At 44.2% G+C, this 17,230-nt stretch overlaps 1 protein-coding gene across 2 annotated transcripts in view; it reads left to right on the plus strand.

The window, feature by feature from the left end:
• EDC3 (enhancer of mRNA decapping 3) overlaps nt 1–17,230 on the plus strand; it is a 49,612-nt gene that overhangs the window by 18,378 nt on the left and 14,004 nt on the right. For both annotated transcript variants that reach the window (XM_019751003.3, XM_019751002.3), the window contains one exon: nt 10,752–11,087. In XM_019751003.3, the coding sequence (XP_019606562.2) occupies nt 10,752–11,087 (336 nt within the window). The remainder of the gene's footprint in view (nt 1–10,751; nt 11,088–17,230) is intronic.

Consider the following 17,230-nt stretch of genomic DNA (forward strand, 5'->3'; position numbering starts at 1 on the left):
TCATACTGTGCTGTTTGGAAGAAAGTCACTCTGTGCAGCCCACACCTTGGGAGTAGTGGGGAGTTAAACAGAGAGAACATCTATATAAATGATTTGGAATTCTTCTGCACCAGAGATTCTCCCCCATGTAGTTATTTATTCAATCATTTACTTTTATCAGTATGGACTCCTAAGTACTTTATACTTCGTGTTAAATTCAGTACTGCTTTATTTTAGAGGCCATTATTTTAGCTTTGGCCACTGGGAACTCTTTCAGTTGGCTGTTGTGTCCCTTTGACATGCCCCATTGCCTGCATTTTGACGTGTACTCGTGGTTGGGTTTTTTCCCCCCAGTACTTCTTTACTTTCTGGCACTACAAGATGCTCCAGGCTTAACGTCTGTATTTCCTGCGCCAGTCCTAGAATCAGCCGTGTCTTTAAAGAGCTGTTTTCTTTGACTGGAGAATGATCTGGGCGCTAGGTGTGCTCACTGCTGCTGCGTCTTGCCTTTCAGCTGGCAGAGCAGGGAAATGCGTGTGTACTTAACTGTATATATACACATACCCATAAATACTTCTGTATATAATCTGTACTCCCTGCAGCTAAATAGGAGTTTATACTAATGTGTCCAATTTAATCCATGACCACGTGATCATTCTAGCCTACTTTTCTTATCTGTAACATCTCACTCCAACAGTGAGAAGCCCGTCTCCCACCATCTGCCATCCATTGGCTTAAATTATTCAATTCTAGGATACACGTATAACTGGATCAGAATTACTAACCCATACCGCCACCGTTCGTCTACATCGGCTTGTTTCATGCATTTATAACAAATTCTGTCACATTCTGCATTCTATCCTCCAACCTCCTCAGTGATTTTTTTTTACTTTGCATACATTAAAGCTCACTCTTTGTGCTTCTAAAGTCTGGGGGGTTTTAATAAATACGTAGTGTCTGGTACCCATCATCACAGTATCATACAGAATCCTCCGTGTCACCTGTCTAGGCCTTCCCCTTTTCCACGACCTCTCCTTCCTGCCCCAGCAACCACTGACCTTTTACTATCTCTGTAGTTTTGCCTTTTCCAGAATGTCACATAATTAAAATCACACAGTATGTAGCCTTGTCAGACTGTCTCCTTTCACTTAATAATGTGCATTTGAGATTCATCCATGTCTTTTTGTGGCTTGATAGCTTATTTAATTTTATTGCTGAATAATATTTCATTGAATAGATGTTCGTTTATCCATCGAAGGACATTGTAAGAGCGCTCACCAGCTTTTGGTGGTTATGAATAAAGCCGCTATTGGCGTGCAGGTTTTCTGTGGACATAAGTTTTCAGATCAGTTGTGTAAATACCTAGGAGCAGGATTGCTGGGTGTATGTAAGACTATCAGTTTTTTTCCATTCATTTTTCTGTTACTAACAGTTACAGCAACGCTCTTGAAAGAGTGCAGCTAACTTCAAAATAAGTAATGTAACTGACTATAACAAGTCATTCTGGTAGATTAAAAAGTGCAGTCAGTCACTCTCAGAAGTACCCCCCTGGGTGATGCTGCTTCTGCTTTTGCTGTTTGATCCGTTCCCTTTTCCTAGATTGTTAACTGAGTGTAAATAAGATAAAGAGATCATTGGCAGGAAAACGTTACTGTCCTTCAGGGAACTTCTTTGGAATCCAGGTCAGTGTGGGAATGTCTGTGGCCTGGGAGTTTGAATATGAAGTGCGACTGAGAATTGGTTTGTGATAGAAGATATAGGTGCATCTATTTATCTGTTCAGTGAGCCCTGGAAAATGAGTAGAACGGTCTGCCAGAGATAGACACACGTAGCATTTTCAGGATTCCAAGGAAATAGATTGGTTTCTTCCCACCACAGTTGTAATGCAGGTTATCAGTTTTTTTCTCATTAATGAATGAAGACATGGAGAGTAAGTATTTTTCTCCTTAGGAATGTGTACATAGAATTTCATCCGGTGTATATATACATTGGTGTTAAGACTAAATAGATTGAAAAAGCTATAGGAATATAATCCCTCTTCAGTTCTGACTTTTAAGTGTTCTTTCAAGGTTAGTAACGAATTGTTGAGCGATTTGTTGGCTCTAGGTACCTAATCCAACACGGAGGAGGATTTAGCACAGATTTTAATCTCTTCCTTTTGGTGTGTGAGGGGAGCAGTTATAAAGGATAGTCTGGATGACCTTGGTCATTGAACTGACCATTCAGAATATTTGAATGGAACGTCAATCCCAGGGAGCAGAGGCCAACGACTTGTGGTCCACTAAGGACACACATTTGTGTATCGTGCAGGGTGGCGGTGAGCCCAGCACCTGAGGTCAGAAAGTGATTTTTCACCAAGTTTTCGGAGGTCCTCTGTGACTCCTTAACCCCCTTGGATGTGCTTCATTTTCCCAGCAGACTGCTGCCTGAGCCCAAGAAGTGGACTGATGACCAGGGCCTAGAATTTAGGAGTTGAAAAGAAGGTCCCAGACACTTTCTGTTACCTCCTCACGAAGCCCATTGAGTCTGACACGAAAACATTTGCAATTTGACCTTCAGGTGCCCTTTAGCGTGCTAAGGGCAGGACAGAGTTTTCCTTTGCAACATGTGTGTGTGACAAAAACCAATAAATAAGTGGCATGGAGGGTTATACAACAATAGGTTTGTTATAAGTTATCCTGGCCAAGGGGCCTCTGTGCCAAAGGCTGGCAGCAAAATGGCACAGGAAGACGGCCAGCCTCAAGTCTTAACGCATACTTGGCCCTTGTACTTGAAAAGTAAAGAAATCTGGGAAGCGCTGTTTATGTTTTCCGAAGGAAGTGCTTTTCTCTCCCAGTGGCCAAAGGCCAGCTTAATACAGAGCAAGGCTCTTTGGGCTGAGGAACCACGTATTGAGACAGCTCATTCATCTAGGATTTCCCAATATTTGTATTAAAGTATGAGGAAAGGGAAGAATAAGAGACAACTGGGCACGTTAGCCTGCCTTTGTTTGTTTTATTTTATCTTCCTCTTGCTGACCTTTGATGTCAGTATTTTCACCTGGAAATTTTGTTTTCACTCTCTGCTTTCCTGACAGTATTTGGAACATAGCTGGTCCTTAGTGTATGTCAAATGAAAGAATGGAACATCTGTATTCAGAGGGAGCGCGAGAAAATACCTGATAATCTTCTAAAGACACAGTCTGGGTGTGGTTGCAAGTTATGTTTATGGAGTCCTATGGCCGAGCCAAAAATGGTTTCCCATTTTGCATTTTTACCCTGTCTTCTCTCGCACTGATTAATTGCTTGTGTTCATCTGTGGTTGTGATAGGTCTAGAGCAGCCCGTTATCAGTCCGTAGTAGACACGACCACATTCCTTTCCTCTGAAGTCCTCGCCTTATACTCACGTGTTATCGTTGCCAAGTGCATCTTCCTGTCCTTTTCAGTCACGCAACGCACTTGGCGTCGTTTTCTTTCTCATAGTTTATCTCAAGTTGCCTTTGCTCTATAACCTTTTAGACTCTGAACTTTTGTTGTTTGTTTGGGTTTATTTTATTTTATTTTGATATGGCTCTTTTTATTTCTTAATTCACCACAAACTTGTGTACTTAGGTTGGACCAGCTATAGTATTGGGTGACAGGTCTGAATGATACGGTTGTGCCCACTGTTGGCTTACACGCTCTTTGGAAAGTTAGCATAAGCACTGCAGGAGAGGTCGGTGGTGTAAGGTAAATGCTAGACGAGGGGGTGCCCACACTGCTACAGGTGGTCAGATGGGAGCGATTTTTCAGCTGGAGTAATCAAAGACGGCATGTTTGGGCTGAGTCTGCAACAGTGAACATGAGAAATAGCTTAAAAGTTCATCGGTAGGTATGGTGTTTATATCAATATGGTATCTATAATTTATGCAGCCATAAAAAATATTTGGAGAAATGTTTCATGAGACAGGAAGATGCTCCTAAGGAAGAAAGCAGGATACAAACTTTCATAAGATGGATGCATATTTTTGACTAAAAGGAAATGTCAAAATGTTAAGTGAATATCTGTAATTTTCTATATATTTTATGCATTATCCACTCTGAACATTTAACAAAAAGTTATTTTTAAAGAAGGAATACTTGTTCCCTGTTGCTTTTGAGTTCTGTTGTGTTTTTTTTAAACTGTTGTGCTGTGTTGAACAGGTGCTTTGCTTTTGCCTCACGTGCTCAATTTCCAGACACGATCCTCTCTGCTAGTAGCTCTTAATTTTGCTGACGTCTGTCAGAGTTTCATGGTTTCCTACTCTTGTTTCCACTTTTTTATATGTGGAAATAGTGTAGAATTGGGAATCTGACAGATCAAAGTTCAAATCCTAACTCAGACGTTTCTTAGCTCTGTGAGTTTGGAGCACCTTTCATTGCATCATCTGTAGAATGGTAGGTTCAGTTAGGTTGTTTGGGAGCTAACGTGTATATGGGAGCCTAAGGTGCAGCCAGGCACAGGTTCTACAAGATAACACGTGGGGAGTTCCTTAGTGTCTTCCTTTGTTTAATCTCCCCAGTAATTGTAGGCAGTAATAATCATCTGAAAGCATTTTCACGTTTCTCTAATACCTTAGAGTATTATAAGAATTAATGAAGTAATCTTTGTGAAAAGGCTCCCAGTAGATGTTAAAGTACTAGACAGATGATATCAGTTAGGGTGCCCTGGTTGTAATAGTGAACCCTACTCAGTGGCTCTAGTACTCAGGAAATGTCCCAGTACGTGCAGAGGACGGCCCCTTCCTGGTGGCACAGTCAGGGCTTCAGTCCCATTCCTCTGACCCCGTCCTCTGTGTTGCCTTCGTCCCCACGTTGATACGAGCGGCTCCAGCAGTTCCATGTCTCATCCACATTTAACATTCTTTGAAAGGAGCAAAGACACCATGTCCGCTGTGTCCTTGTTAGCATGTTTCCCAGCCCAGTACTCTGGGTGTTTCCGGCCGGGTGATGTGTGTGCGGCTGTCCTGTGCGTGGTGTGATGTTTAGCAGCGCCCCTGGACCCCCCCACGAGGTGCCAGTAGCTCCCCGACCGCCGCCGGTTGTAACAACCGAAACTGTCTCCGGACGTTATCAGGTGTTCCTCGGAAGGCAGAATTGCACTGACTGAGAGCCAGGAGCTCTGCAGGAAGCAGGACCCCTGCACCGGAAACCACTGCCGTGGCTCCCGCCACCCAGGCTTAAATCGGTTATTGGCAGGAGTGCCACCATGGTGATGTAGGAATTCGCCTCCTCACCTGACAGGAGGAATCTGAACAGAAGTGGGTTTTGTTTTGAGGGTAGAGGGGTCTGGCTGTTGACTAGGCGATAGGCAGTCTGCTAACAGGGAGAGGAGCACATTCACTGTAAAATCGCCTACTTGTGGCCGGGGCCTGTTGCAGGTGCTGTGTTGGAAAATGGGGCAGTCTGGCTGTTGGGGCTGCAGGAGTGACGGCAGTGGCAGTCACGGGGTGAGCGTCACAGGAGGTGGGGGCTGGGTTGTGTTGCTGTTGTTCACTGTTGACTCTCCAGCACCTAGCACAGATCTTGGGAGACAGCAGATGCTTAAGGAAAACTTTTTTGAATGAATGAGTAAAGAAAAAGGCCAATCAGAGTACTCTCATGGCTCAGATGGTGTTTGGGACTCAGCAGTGTGATGACAGATGCATTTAGCTGGAAGGAAAGGACTCATGTAGACCAACCCCATTCCTTTCTTCCAAGTAAACTGTATTCAGCTTCAAAGGAATGATGCTTTGGCCTAAATAGTGCCTTAAATAAGCAGTAAGTATTTGACTCATAATATTGGTATTATGTCATTAGGTTTCTTGTACTTCCTCCTTCAGAACTAACCATTTATATGACATTCATAAGAACTGTTGATTGGCTCATCAATTTATTGTTTTCTGTCCCTACATATTATATACATTAGATATGAGACATAAAAGTACAAATTAAAAAAGGTAAACATGAACTAGAAATTAGATAAACATGAAGTGAACTGTATTACAGTAATATTTTACTAGTTCAAAATATGGCTCAGTGGTTCAAAATGTTAGTATTTTTGCTTAAAAATTAATATTTGGTTAGAACAGAGTGATTATCTGTGCGTCATTGACTGTTTTTAGAGGGTGGTGGATGTGTTTATTACCTTGATTGTGGTGATGGTGTCACAGGTTTCTGCATACGTCCAAACTCATCAAATCGTATACATTACGTATGTGCAGGGTTTTGTATGCCAGTTATACCTCAGTAACGCCGTTTGAAAACTATCAGTGATGTGCCTCATGAGCAGGTGAAACCCAGGTGCATCTTTTCTTGGCTCCCAGAGGTGAATCCAAAGCAGCACTGGAACTTGGCGGATTTTCTGTTTCTTTGGTATTTTCCCTTTCTACTGATTTTGGGGTTTTGCTTTGTTTTCCGTTGGTTTAGAACTAAGCTCTTCCCCAGTGGTAGCAGCAATGATGGGGAACTTGGTTTTATGGTTTGAACACTTGTGTATCTCTATAAAGGGATTGCTGTTTCGAGATATCTGATCTCTGTTAGGTGGGAGACAACAGAGGATCTGCTTTGTTGGTCTTTTTAAAGTCTTTTCTGATTGTCTACTTTGAGCTCAGATCAGTTAAGATTTTTATACACACTGGGAGAAGAGCAGCTCTTTGATATCTGGGCTGGTGAGTGTATTTCTGTGTTTACTCTCGACCCATGTCTGGGATTTTGGAATCGAAGCTATAAGCTCTATTTCTCTGTGTGTCTGTGTCTGTAACTCAGAAAGGTCTTTACCTTTACAAATTCAAAAGGATTAGACAAACATGAAGTGAACTATTTTTATAGTAATATTGTATTCAAATATTTTTTAAAATTTTCTTATTAAACATTAATACTTCGTTAGAACAGAGTGATTAACTGTGTCATTAATTTAAAAAATCTTGATATACCACTAAGGAAAGTAGTAACCACACTAGCTTTCAGAAAAGAATTAATAGAGGGAATTGGCTAAGGAAGTGTTGGAAGATTTAAAAAAGCAAAAGGAGACACTGAGGGAGGGAAAACAAAGGGAGGCACTTGGGGTTATCAGAACCTGAAAGTTGGGAGAAGGGGCTCCACAGAGCTGATTCCACACCGGAAAGAAACCCTGGAGATGACCAGCTGCCAGGGCGGTGCTAGCGCGACTGGCCAGCAAACAAGAAAGTCTCTTCCTTCTTTCTTCTTCCTTCCTGTCTCTCCAAGCGCCAACCTCTGGTGGTGGAACCTAACAGGAACCCAGCGAATGAAGGAAGAATGTAGTTAGTAGGGTTTTAGGCTCGCATCACAAAGGGCTAGTGTGGAGTTCAAATACAGTACCATAGTAGTTCAATGACACACTGAACACTTTGAATGAAACATATTCAAGAATTGGCCCCAGGTTCAGTAATTATTATTATTATTTTTTAATGGCAGTCATAGCTGAAAAGAACAATTCTAAGAGGCATGACGTGTAGAGTGGGGTGAGCAAGCTTTCTGTAAAGGGTCAGATGTTAAATACTTGAGGCTTTACAGGCCATACGGCCTCTGTCTCCAGTACTACTTAACTTGCCTTAGACAATATGCAAACAAATAAACAAATAAAACTTTATGTACAGAAACAGGCCGTGGACAGGATTTGGCCCCTGGGCTGTATTTTGCAGACTCCTGATACAGTGTATTTATACTTAGGCTGAAGTTCGTCAGTGGCAGCGATCGTCCATATGAATTCATGTTTGGAATAACCTTGATGCTTTTTGATGTGGGGTCTGTCTCTGTTTTTACATCTGATTAGATTAATTTTAAAAACCTCTTCTGGCTAAAGGCCTGTGAGAATACCAGGGAAAGTGTTAGCTCTGCCATTCTCTTGTCTGCTTATGACTGTGGACAAGATTAGTATTATCTTTACACGTAGTTTCTTTATAGAAATGTTTTTGGTTTTTCTAAAAATAAATTTTATTGGGCAATATTGGGGAACAGTGTGTTTCTCCAGGGCCCATCCGCTCCAAGTTGTTGTCCTTCAGTCTAGTTGTGGAGGACGCAGCTCAGCTCCGAGTCCAGTGGCTGTTTTCAATCTTAGTTGCAGGGGGCGCAGCCCACCATCCCATGCGGGAATTGAACCCAGCAACCCTGTTGTTCAGAGCTTGTGCTCTAACCCACTGAGCCATCCAGCCGCCCCATAGGAATGTTTTTAAGCCACTGACTTTTTGCATGCTTTAGTTAAAAATTTGTGTAATTGAACAGTGTGAATGTACTTAATGCCTCTGAACTGTACACCTAAATGGTTAAAGTGGTAAATTTTAGGTTACATGTATTTTACCACACACACAAGAAAGATGTAACTCTACTTGCGTATATACACACTTCCTGTTATGGAACCTCGCTCTTTCCTCGGGTCTCTCACATACTGGGAGTGATTGGCTGGCACTCCTCAGGGTGCCAACTTCCATCCATACACTAAATTCATGAGGCTTGATTTCTTACTGGTTTCAGTTAAAAGGAAAAGTAAGTAGAATATTTAGTATCTTTTTCCCACTCCCAGGGGATTATCCTGGGCATTGCTGGTGAGCACACCCCCACTGGGGAGAGACCACTGGCCAGGGACCTGTTTCCTCATAGAATGGTTTGATTTGATGCTGAGGCAGCACATTGATAATTTGGTAAACTTGACTTTTTCTCTAGTTCTTCCCCTGCTAACATATATTGCTAATGGTGTTATCCTGACCTTGTATTAATATTTTCATTCCTGCTCTCCCATTCCTAATCCAGCTCCGCTGTTTCATCCATATTTCTGTGGCACTTTATGTAAACTTAAAACTCTCATCACATTTTATTTTCATTATTAGCTTAAATATCTCTCCTTCCATTTCAAGTAGCATGTCTTGGTTACATACGATAATCCAGCACCTAGCTGTGACACACAGCACGCTCTCACGGAATGCTTTTATCAAATTATTGGAATTAGAACTTAAACCAGACATTGACGAGCTTCTCCATGGTTCATAGACTGAGCTGTTTCTGGTGGCTCAGCCAGTTCTTCCTCCTCTTCTTTATTTTGGTTGGCCTTAGTTTTTTTTCAGGGGCCTGAATCTTTCCTGCCAGCCACATCCCTTTTCCATACCAGTGTGTGGCCTTAGGAAGACTAGGACACAAGTGACATTTGCATAGTACACATCTTTCAGAATAATTCTTGTAATTAATCTTGCTGATGTTGAGTAATTCATTAAATATTTATTGACTGCATGCTATGTGCTAGAAACCCTTCTGGAGATGCCACAGTGAGCATTTTCCATGCAGGGAAACTGAGAAGCTGGATGACAGGTATAAGATTATATATCATGTTATTGACAGAACAATTAGATCCTAGGTCTCCTGAGTCAGGGTCTGTTGGGTAGAAGGGAATTGCTGTGAGAAGAGTTAGGTAGAGCAGGATAGTTGGGCTGGTATGTGTGAGGGAAGGGGTTGCTCATGACCGTTCTAACCTCTACTTGAGTATTTTCAGTAATTGAGGCACCCAGTCTCTCAAAGGAAGTACATTACATTTGTTTAGACCGTGGTGCAGGGTCAGTGTGGTACACCAGTCACCTGATCCACCCTTTCCGGTGGTCAGATGGGGGTCAGAGTACAACCCAACTCAGGACTTTCTGGGAATGGACTGTAGGGAGGATGCTGTGGCGTCTGAGCCTCGGCTGCTGGAGGAGTGGGTGGCTGATGGGCGTGGCCACATGGTCTCTCCTGGGCAGAGAGGCTGGCTGCTCTGATGCTGAAGTGGATGGGTCTTGGTGTGGCCTCCACAGGATCAGGGCAATGTGGTCTTGGTCATTATTTGATGCTTCAGAGATTGCTTACCCGAAAGTGATAAAATTCTGAGAAAAGAGATCACATTAACCAAAAGATCCAAAAACAGGTGTATAAGTCAAAATGCCAACTTATAGTAAGTGGGAGATGTGTATCTGGCTCAGAATCTGGAATCTGTCTCTACCAGAGATTCCCTCCCGCTGGGGTCTCGCCTGGCACCAAATTAAAAAGCAGAAGGTTGCTTGCTTGGTGAGCATAGAATTAAGAGCCAGTTGAATAGTATCTTCCTGTGAGCTTCAGGTTATGAGGACTTGGCTTTCTTTTGCTCTGTAGTATTTCTCTCAAACCACTGCCAGACATTCAGAATCAGACCACCCAGACTGGTGGGAAGAGACTGCTATATATATATATTTTTTAAGATTTTATTGGGGAAGGGGAACAGGACTTTATTGGGGAACAGTGTGTACTTCCAGGCCTTTTTTCCAAGTCAAGTTGTTGTCCTTTCAATCTTAGTTGTGGAGGGTGCCATTCAGTTTCAAGTTGTTGTCCTTTCAGTCTTAGTTGTGGAGGGCGCAGCTCAGCTCCAGGTCCAGTTGCCGTTGCTAGTTGCAGGGGGCACAGCCCACCATCCCTTGCAGGAATCGAACCGGCAACCTTGTGATTGAGAGGACACATTGAGACTGCTATATTTTTGCCCTTTAGTTTTTTGATATTCAATTGTCAAAAGCCTCTGTCTTATCAGTTTCCTTATGAAGGGCAGAACTGGTTACGATTTCCAAGAATGCTGCTTATTTCATATTCTCTGTTATTTGGGTAATATGTAAACTCTATTATTCCAGGAGATTTGTGGTAGTTTATGCTACTTAATGTGACTGAGGAATAACTTAACCACCTTCACTTTGATTCCTGTAACACTCCTCCTTAAGAGACGAATGTGTTCTGCTTCCGCTGAGCGCTTTCTGTGGCCACACTGACTTGAGTCCCGATTTTTCCTCCAGGGTCATCTAGTAGCAGGCACCCAAATCAGGCAACTCCAAAGAAAAGTGGTTTAAAAAATGGCCAGATGAAGAATAAAGATGACGAGTGCTTCGGGGACGATATTGAGGAGATCCCAGACACGGATTTTGATTTTGAAGGGAACCTGGCCCTTTTTGACAAGGCAGCTGTGTTTGAGGAGATTGATACATATGAGAGGAGAAGCGGTACCCGTTCCCGGGGCCTCCCAAGTGAAAGGCCTGCTCGGTACCGCCATGATGAGAACATCCTGGAGTCAGAGCCCATCGTGTACCGACGGATCACAGTGCCTCACAGCGTGAGCAAGGAGTTCTGCACAGGTGAGCTGCACCGGGCCATGTCCCAATGGCTGCACAGGTGAGCTGTGCCGGGCCGTGTCCCTGGCTGCACAGGTGAGCTGCGCCGGGTGGCGTCCCTGGCTGCACAGGTGAGCTGCGCCGGGTGGCGTCCCTGGCTGCACAGGTGAGCTGCGCCGGGTGGCGTCCCTGGCTGCACAGGTGAGCTGCGCCGGGTGGCGTCCCTGGCTGCACAGGTGAGCTGCGCCGGGTGGCGTCCCTGGCTGCACAGGTGAGCTGCGCCGGGTGGCGTCCCTGGCTGCACAGGTGAGCTGCGCCGGGTGGCGTCCCTGGCTGCACAGGTGAGCTGCGCCAGGTTGCGTCCCTGGCTGCTTTGCCTTTTCTGTTTCTTGTGCTTGAAACAGAACCACCCAGACTGTGACTCAGTCTTGTCAGAGGAATGAACTAAAGTGGCTGCTGGTTGCCCGATTATTATTGTCTCGGGGGTTATGGCCAGTGTAGCACTACCTGCTCCTGTGGGGGAGCCGATTTCTCGACATGTCCATGTCTATCCCGTATCTGGCAGTTCTGGTCTGCAGTTTCTTTAGTATGTTATGATTCACAGCTAAAGGTTATACCGTGTTTCCCCAGAGGTAAGGCCGAGCCGGACAGTCAGCTCTACTGCATCTTTTGGAGCAAAAAATTAATATAAGACCCGGTATCATATCATATTATATTAGCCTCAGTAATATAGTAAAATAAGACCGGGTCTTATATTAATTTTTGCTCCAAAAGACACATTAGAGCTGATGGTCTGGCTAGGTCTTATTTTTGGGGAAACACGGTAGGGGCAGATTATCTAGATTCACATAGTCAAACCAGTTTTCACTTTGGCTTTCCTATTACTGCGTGTACATTTTGCTAGAAGTTCAACTCTGTTTTACTAGTGGTTTGCAGGGGTAAAAACCAGTTGGAGATGGATGGTTGAAACCACGGGCTACAATTAGGGTTTCAGTAAATGACATTTGTTTACTACACTGTTCTCGTCTGCTAGCCCTGCTCATTGAGGCCTACCAATCATACTCCTCGTATAACAAAATAGAGCCCTGGGAGTTATGTAAGTGTGTGGATGGTCCTCTAGTCTGTTACCACAGTGACTTTTAAGTTTCTTTTTTTTAATGTTAGAATCTTTTCTTCAAATATACGGCATCGGAGGCGGGGAAAAGCAGCTGTGTGAGAGGTGGTCTGCCCCACCCAGCCCCTTCCTCCCAAACCACAGTAGTAACTGGGCTTGTTGGAATACGATTTGAAACCATTGTTACTGAATGTTCTTAAGAGCTAAAAGGGGAATCATAATCATTTTAATAAGTAGAGAAGGAACTGAGTATAATGTTCATTTTGGTTTGAAGTTTTGAATATAAAGAATATAAATCTGACTGTTAGTAGCAGTTACAGGGAGAAGTATGGAGACAGCTTACTTACATTTGGCGGAAAAGCAGAGGTATGGCATGGCTTTTTTGTGGCCAGCAGTAGGGGTCTGTTGTATTTGAGTTTGCCGAGTATGGAAGCTTGCATGTACTTGCCATGTGAAAAAAATAAGCCAACTGTCCAGCTAAGAAAGACTGCTAAATTGTTTCCATCTTTCACTGGCAGTTTCCTTGAGTGGCACTGAGTGAATCTTGCTGAACTCCTTTGACTTTTTACCACCGCGTGAAGGCAAACAGCATCGCTCAGAATCGGGCTTAATTTAAGTTGCCAGGTTTTAAGCTTTTCAAAGGTAGCTGTCTTCCACAGGTCTGTAGTACACTGGGATCCTGCCGTTTCTCCACCTCTGACTGTTCCCCTTTCACTGCCCTTTTAGTTGCAAAATAAGCTTCGCCTACTGGTAGGTCGCTGGGCAGCGGTGGTGGGGTGTGGTTTCCCTGAAATTCCTGAACTTGGGAAGAGTATAGCTGGCCTTGGAGTGAAGTGGCTAACAGGAGAGAATCACAGTGAGAACCTGGAAAGAGCCACAGGTCTCAAAGAGCTGTAGCAGACATTTGCTGAAGTAGACTCAGGCAGAGGTGGGAATTTCTTCATACAACACACTCCTCTTTACACATTTCATTGATTTAATGACAGAGGTAAAAAGATTCCTACCTATCCTATGAAACTGCCTTTCCAGAATTGCCATTAATAAACATACTTTTAACCACATGTGCGGGTCCTTGGCCAAGAACTCGGGTCGGCAGCTTGTGTGTCGCGACCAGTTGCACTTCGCTGGCCCTGCAGCCTCGTGCCATCTGGTTTTTCTCTTTGTTCTCAGCAGTGACCGAGTGGAAATGAGGCCCTTTGGCCAAGCAGGGTCCGTGCCGGAAATCTAACAGGCAGCAGGTAGCTTGCTGAGCAGCTTCTGCACGATTTTTATCTCGGCTCCAGTTCCGAGGCATTAAGCCTCAGAGCAGGTTTCACTGAGTGTTGTTCTGAGAGTGCGTGGCTGAGGACGCTTCTCCAGTTAGATCTATGCAGACGTTAGGGTCAGAATGAGGCAAACTACCTAGACCCTGTGGACAAGCAGTTCATAAAGTGTCACGGTGGGTTATTTGGTCACCTCGTGTCATGTTCTCATTTTACTGATGAGGGCAAGGCCCGGAGAGGTAAAGGCTCGCAAAAACCCGTCACATTTCCTGTCCTCTTCTGAATGCAGGTAAATGAAAGAGGAAGGAGAAAAATGAGAAGGGCGGCTTACTGGCAGAATAAACTAGTCCTTTCAGTGTGCTCAGAAGTGGGCCCGTAAGCTCAGCAATTGTGGAAAGTGGCTTGGAGAGCTCCTCAGTCTAGCTGGCCTGTGCAGACATGTCCTAGAGCCTCAGACACCCCATTTTCTGCTGAGCCCCAGAGCAGCCATAGAACAGCATGTTTGCCACCGTTCAGTGGTGGCTTGGGCTTTAGGACCCTGACAGCTTGCTGTGTATCCCCACACTGACTGCACGCTGAGTGGCAGCCGCAGTTTCTGGACCATTACTGTCTAAGCGCTCACAACCCGCTTGGCAGTGCTCTGCCAGCTGTGTGGGGGTGGGGGCAGTGGACTAAAGGTCTGTTTACTGGGAAAACACATTCAGGAAGCAACGAAACATAGCTCTGTTCAACCCAAGTCTTTTTTCTCTGAAAAGCCCTTTTGGGTCCTTTGACGGTGTTGCTGTCTCCAGTAGTCACACGGTCCTCCAGCTTGGACCTACCCCGCTAGATAGTGGGATCGGTGCCACATACACACGTGCTAAGTTTGGCTATAAAATGCTAGATGCAAATGAGCACTCTGTGTTCAGTGGTGAGAGGTCCCCAGAAAACACTGGTTAGGAGAGCGGTAAGGCTTCAAAGAAGAATCTTTGCTCAACATTCATAATATTCTAAGGAAATATTTAAGATGCTTTGGGTCTTATTATTTGTAAGTCATTCGAAAACAGTCCTTGTGTTCAAGTTACTAAAATGCACTGGGAAATGGAAGATGGGCCATTGGCTTGTTTGGCTAGGGCAGAGTTTTAGCGGGGGAGTGGCAGGAATTAAAAGTACCGTATTTTTGCCATGTACAATACGCTCCCATGTATAATGTGCACCCACGTTTTTTGCCAAACTTTCAGGGGAAAAAAACCTTTAGCTTTAATTTTTTAATTCAAATTTTTGTTTGCTTACATTTAGGTACTTATTTTTTTTATATTATAAAGGAATTTTAGTATATATTTTTTAACATATTATGGTAAAAGAAATTTTATGTAACAAATAATTACAAAACACAAGAACAGATACAAGGTACAAGAAATTTTATGTCCCGGTAACAAATTTGCGGTATTTATGCATCCTGGAAGGCCAAGAACTCTCTGTAGTTGCAAGTTCGTCGTAAGTTCATCAAAACCGATGATTGTATTCCAGGGTGTCATTTCGCATGCGGATGTCGTTATTGATTTCTAGAATTACACTTTTAACTCATAAACATAAAAGGATTAAAACATTTACATAGACACGGAATTGGTACTGCCCATGTATAATGTGCATCCTTATTTTTCCCTCACAAATTTGGGCCAAAAAAGTGTGCATTACACACGGCAAAATACGGTGGCTTTGGACAAGGGCTCAGACAGCCTGCATGCCAGTGTTACCCTTGTCCTGTGGCCACGGGGAATAACTCACGGATTCTGAAAATGAAGTGATCCAAAATCTCCTTTAGGAAGACTGCGTTTTTAGGAAGAGTGGTCTCATGATAGAATTCAGGGTAGAACGAGAGGAGAGACCAGAGTAGGAAAACCAGCTGGGCTCGTGACATAGCAAATGTCTCAGGGATTTGGACCTCTGAATGGAAAGGAAGACAAAGATGAGAGAGAAGTGACAGAGGAATTTGATAGGATTTGCTAATTAAAAACAATGGAAAAGGACTGAGTGATCAAGAGGGTTCAAAGGCATTACACCTGTGGGGCAGGAAGGTGGCAGTGAGAGTCTAGTTTCGGTTAGATGGCATGGATTTATAGTGGGCCAGGCCCACGCGGTTCTGTGATGTCCTCTGGCAGTGCTTTGTGGCTGAGCTCAGAGACAGCAGGTGCTGGAGTCGCCACACTGAGGGACAGAGAGGGGAGGGTGTCCCTGATTATTACAGGCTTCGAGGAGGAGGCTCTGTGCAGTCAGAGAGTGGAGTTCCGCGGCCGGGCTCAGAGGGTTAGAGCAGTAATGCTGAGATGGTGTCTCGGCCGGACCCTTCCCCCAGTGACGAACCTTGTGCTTCATCGTCCGAGTCTAAGCGCCAACCTGGAGCTGGGTCCTCTGGAGCCTAGCACCTGACAGCCCGAACCGAGTGTTTGATGAGGCCGCCGACGGGCCATTCTAGGACCTGAGTTGGTCTCTGCAGATGCGACCACTTTGCCATTATGTGCTCTCTTGCCATTTGAGAGCCGAAGGTGTCTAGCCAGGGTGAGGAAGGAGTTTGATTTCAGTGTGTCCTCCTTAAATTCAACATACCACAGCTAAGTCAGCCTCTCACCCCGTCCATCCCTGACTCCTTGGCGCCCCGTCTCTGTCAGTGGGATCATTGTTCTTTAGGTGGCCGGCAGGGGGCTTTGCGCCACCTTTGCCTGCTCGTTAAACGCTGATGTCAAGAAAGGACCCTGGAGGCCATTTGTTCTCAGTAATAGCCAGCATGGCGATTCTTTCTGTAGCAGCCCTGGCAAGGGGTTTTCCTTTACCCTCAGTATTCATTCTGACTGCAGGTTCTCTTCTGCCTTCAGAATCAGCCTTGAAATTGTCACGACCTTTTAGTTTCTTGTGCCATGCCACACGTTCCCTGTGTCCCTTGAAATCAGTTCTATAAGACCATTCTGCCCTCATTTTCTACCTCCGTCAACTTCATCCTACATAAAACAACTTGACTTTTAAGCCTTCTTCTAACGTCTGGCCCTGCCCCTGCTCTCAGCTGGCATTGCCATCACCCTCTGGGCTCCAGCCAGGGAAGCTCTCTTCTGCACATGTCACACCCATTCCAGCCTCTGGAACTTTGTTCAGGGTTCTGTCCCACCCCACCCTGAGTTCTCTCTCTCTCTTTCTCTCTGTCTCTTTCTTATCTTTGTGACGACAGTCCTTTCTGTCTTTCAAGGCATATTGTAGAATGAGGATTTGACACCTACTGCCTGCAGCTCCCAGTTTCAAATCCATACTTTGCACTTGTGCTCAGGATAAGTTTAGTTTGTGTATTCTCAGATGTTTGCACGTACCGGTACATGTTTTTCGTTTACAGCTAGATTGTAAGACTGTGGGAACAGGATCTGTTTTCCTCTCTTTTCATTTTCTCTATGTCCTGCCACTGACTTGATGTACTATTGCTCTGTAAACATTTGTTGATCGTATTTGGAGGCACTTAACTCTCTCTTTTTTTCTCCTTATATATTTTTCTTCTTATATTGAAAAAAAAATCAAAAAGTTGCTAGACTAGTATAATTAACAACCATACATCATTTAGATTCACCAATTAACATTTTGCCACATTTACTTTATATAAATAAATACATAGCCACACACACATCTGAACTATTTGAGATTTAGTTGCACTCATTATGTGTCACCCGTAAGCAACCACACTACCAGGTTATATCAGGAAATTAAAATTAATACGAACGTTTTATCTAATATATACTCCATATGCAAAACTGTTCAGCTTTTGCAGTTTTGTC

Source organism: Rhinolophus sinicus, chromosome 3, assembly GCF_057876585.1.
Source record: "Rhinolophus sinicus isolate RSI-liver-muscle chromosome 3, RSI-T2T, whole genome shotgun sequence".
Classification (NCBI taxonomy): domain Eukaryota; kingdom Metazoa; phylum Chordata; class Mammalia; order Chiroptera; family Rhinolophidae; genus Rhinolophus; species Rhinolophus sinicus.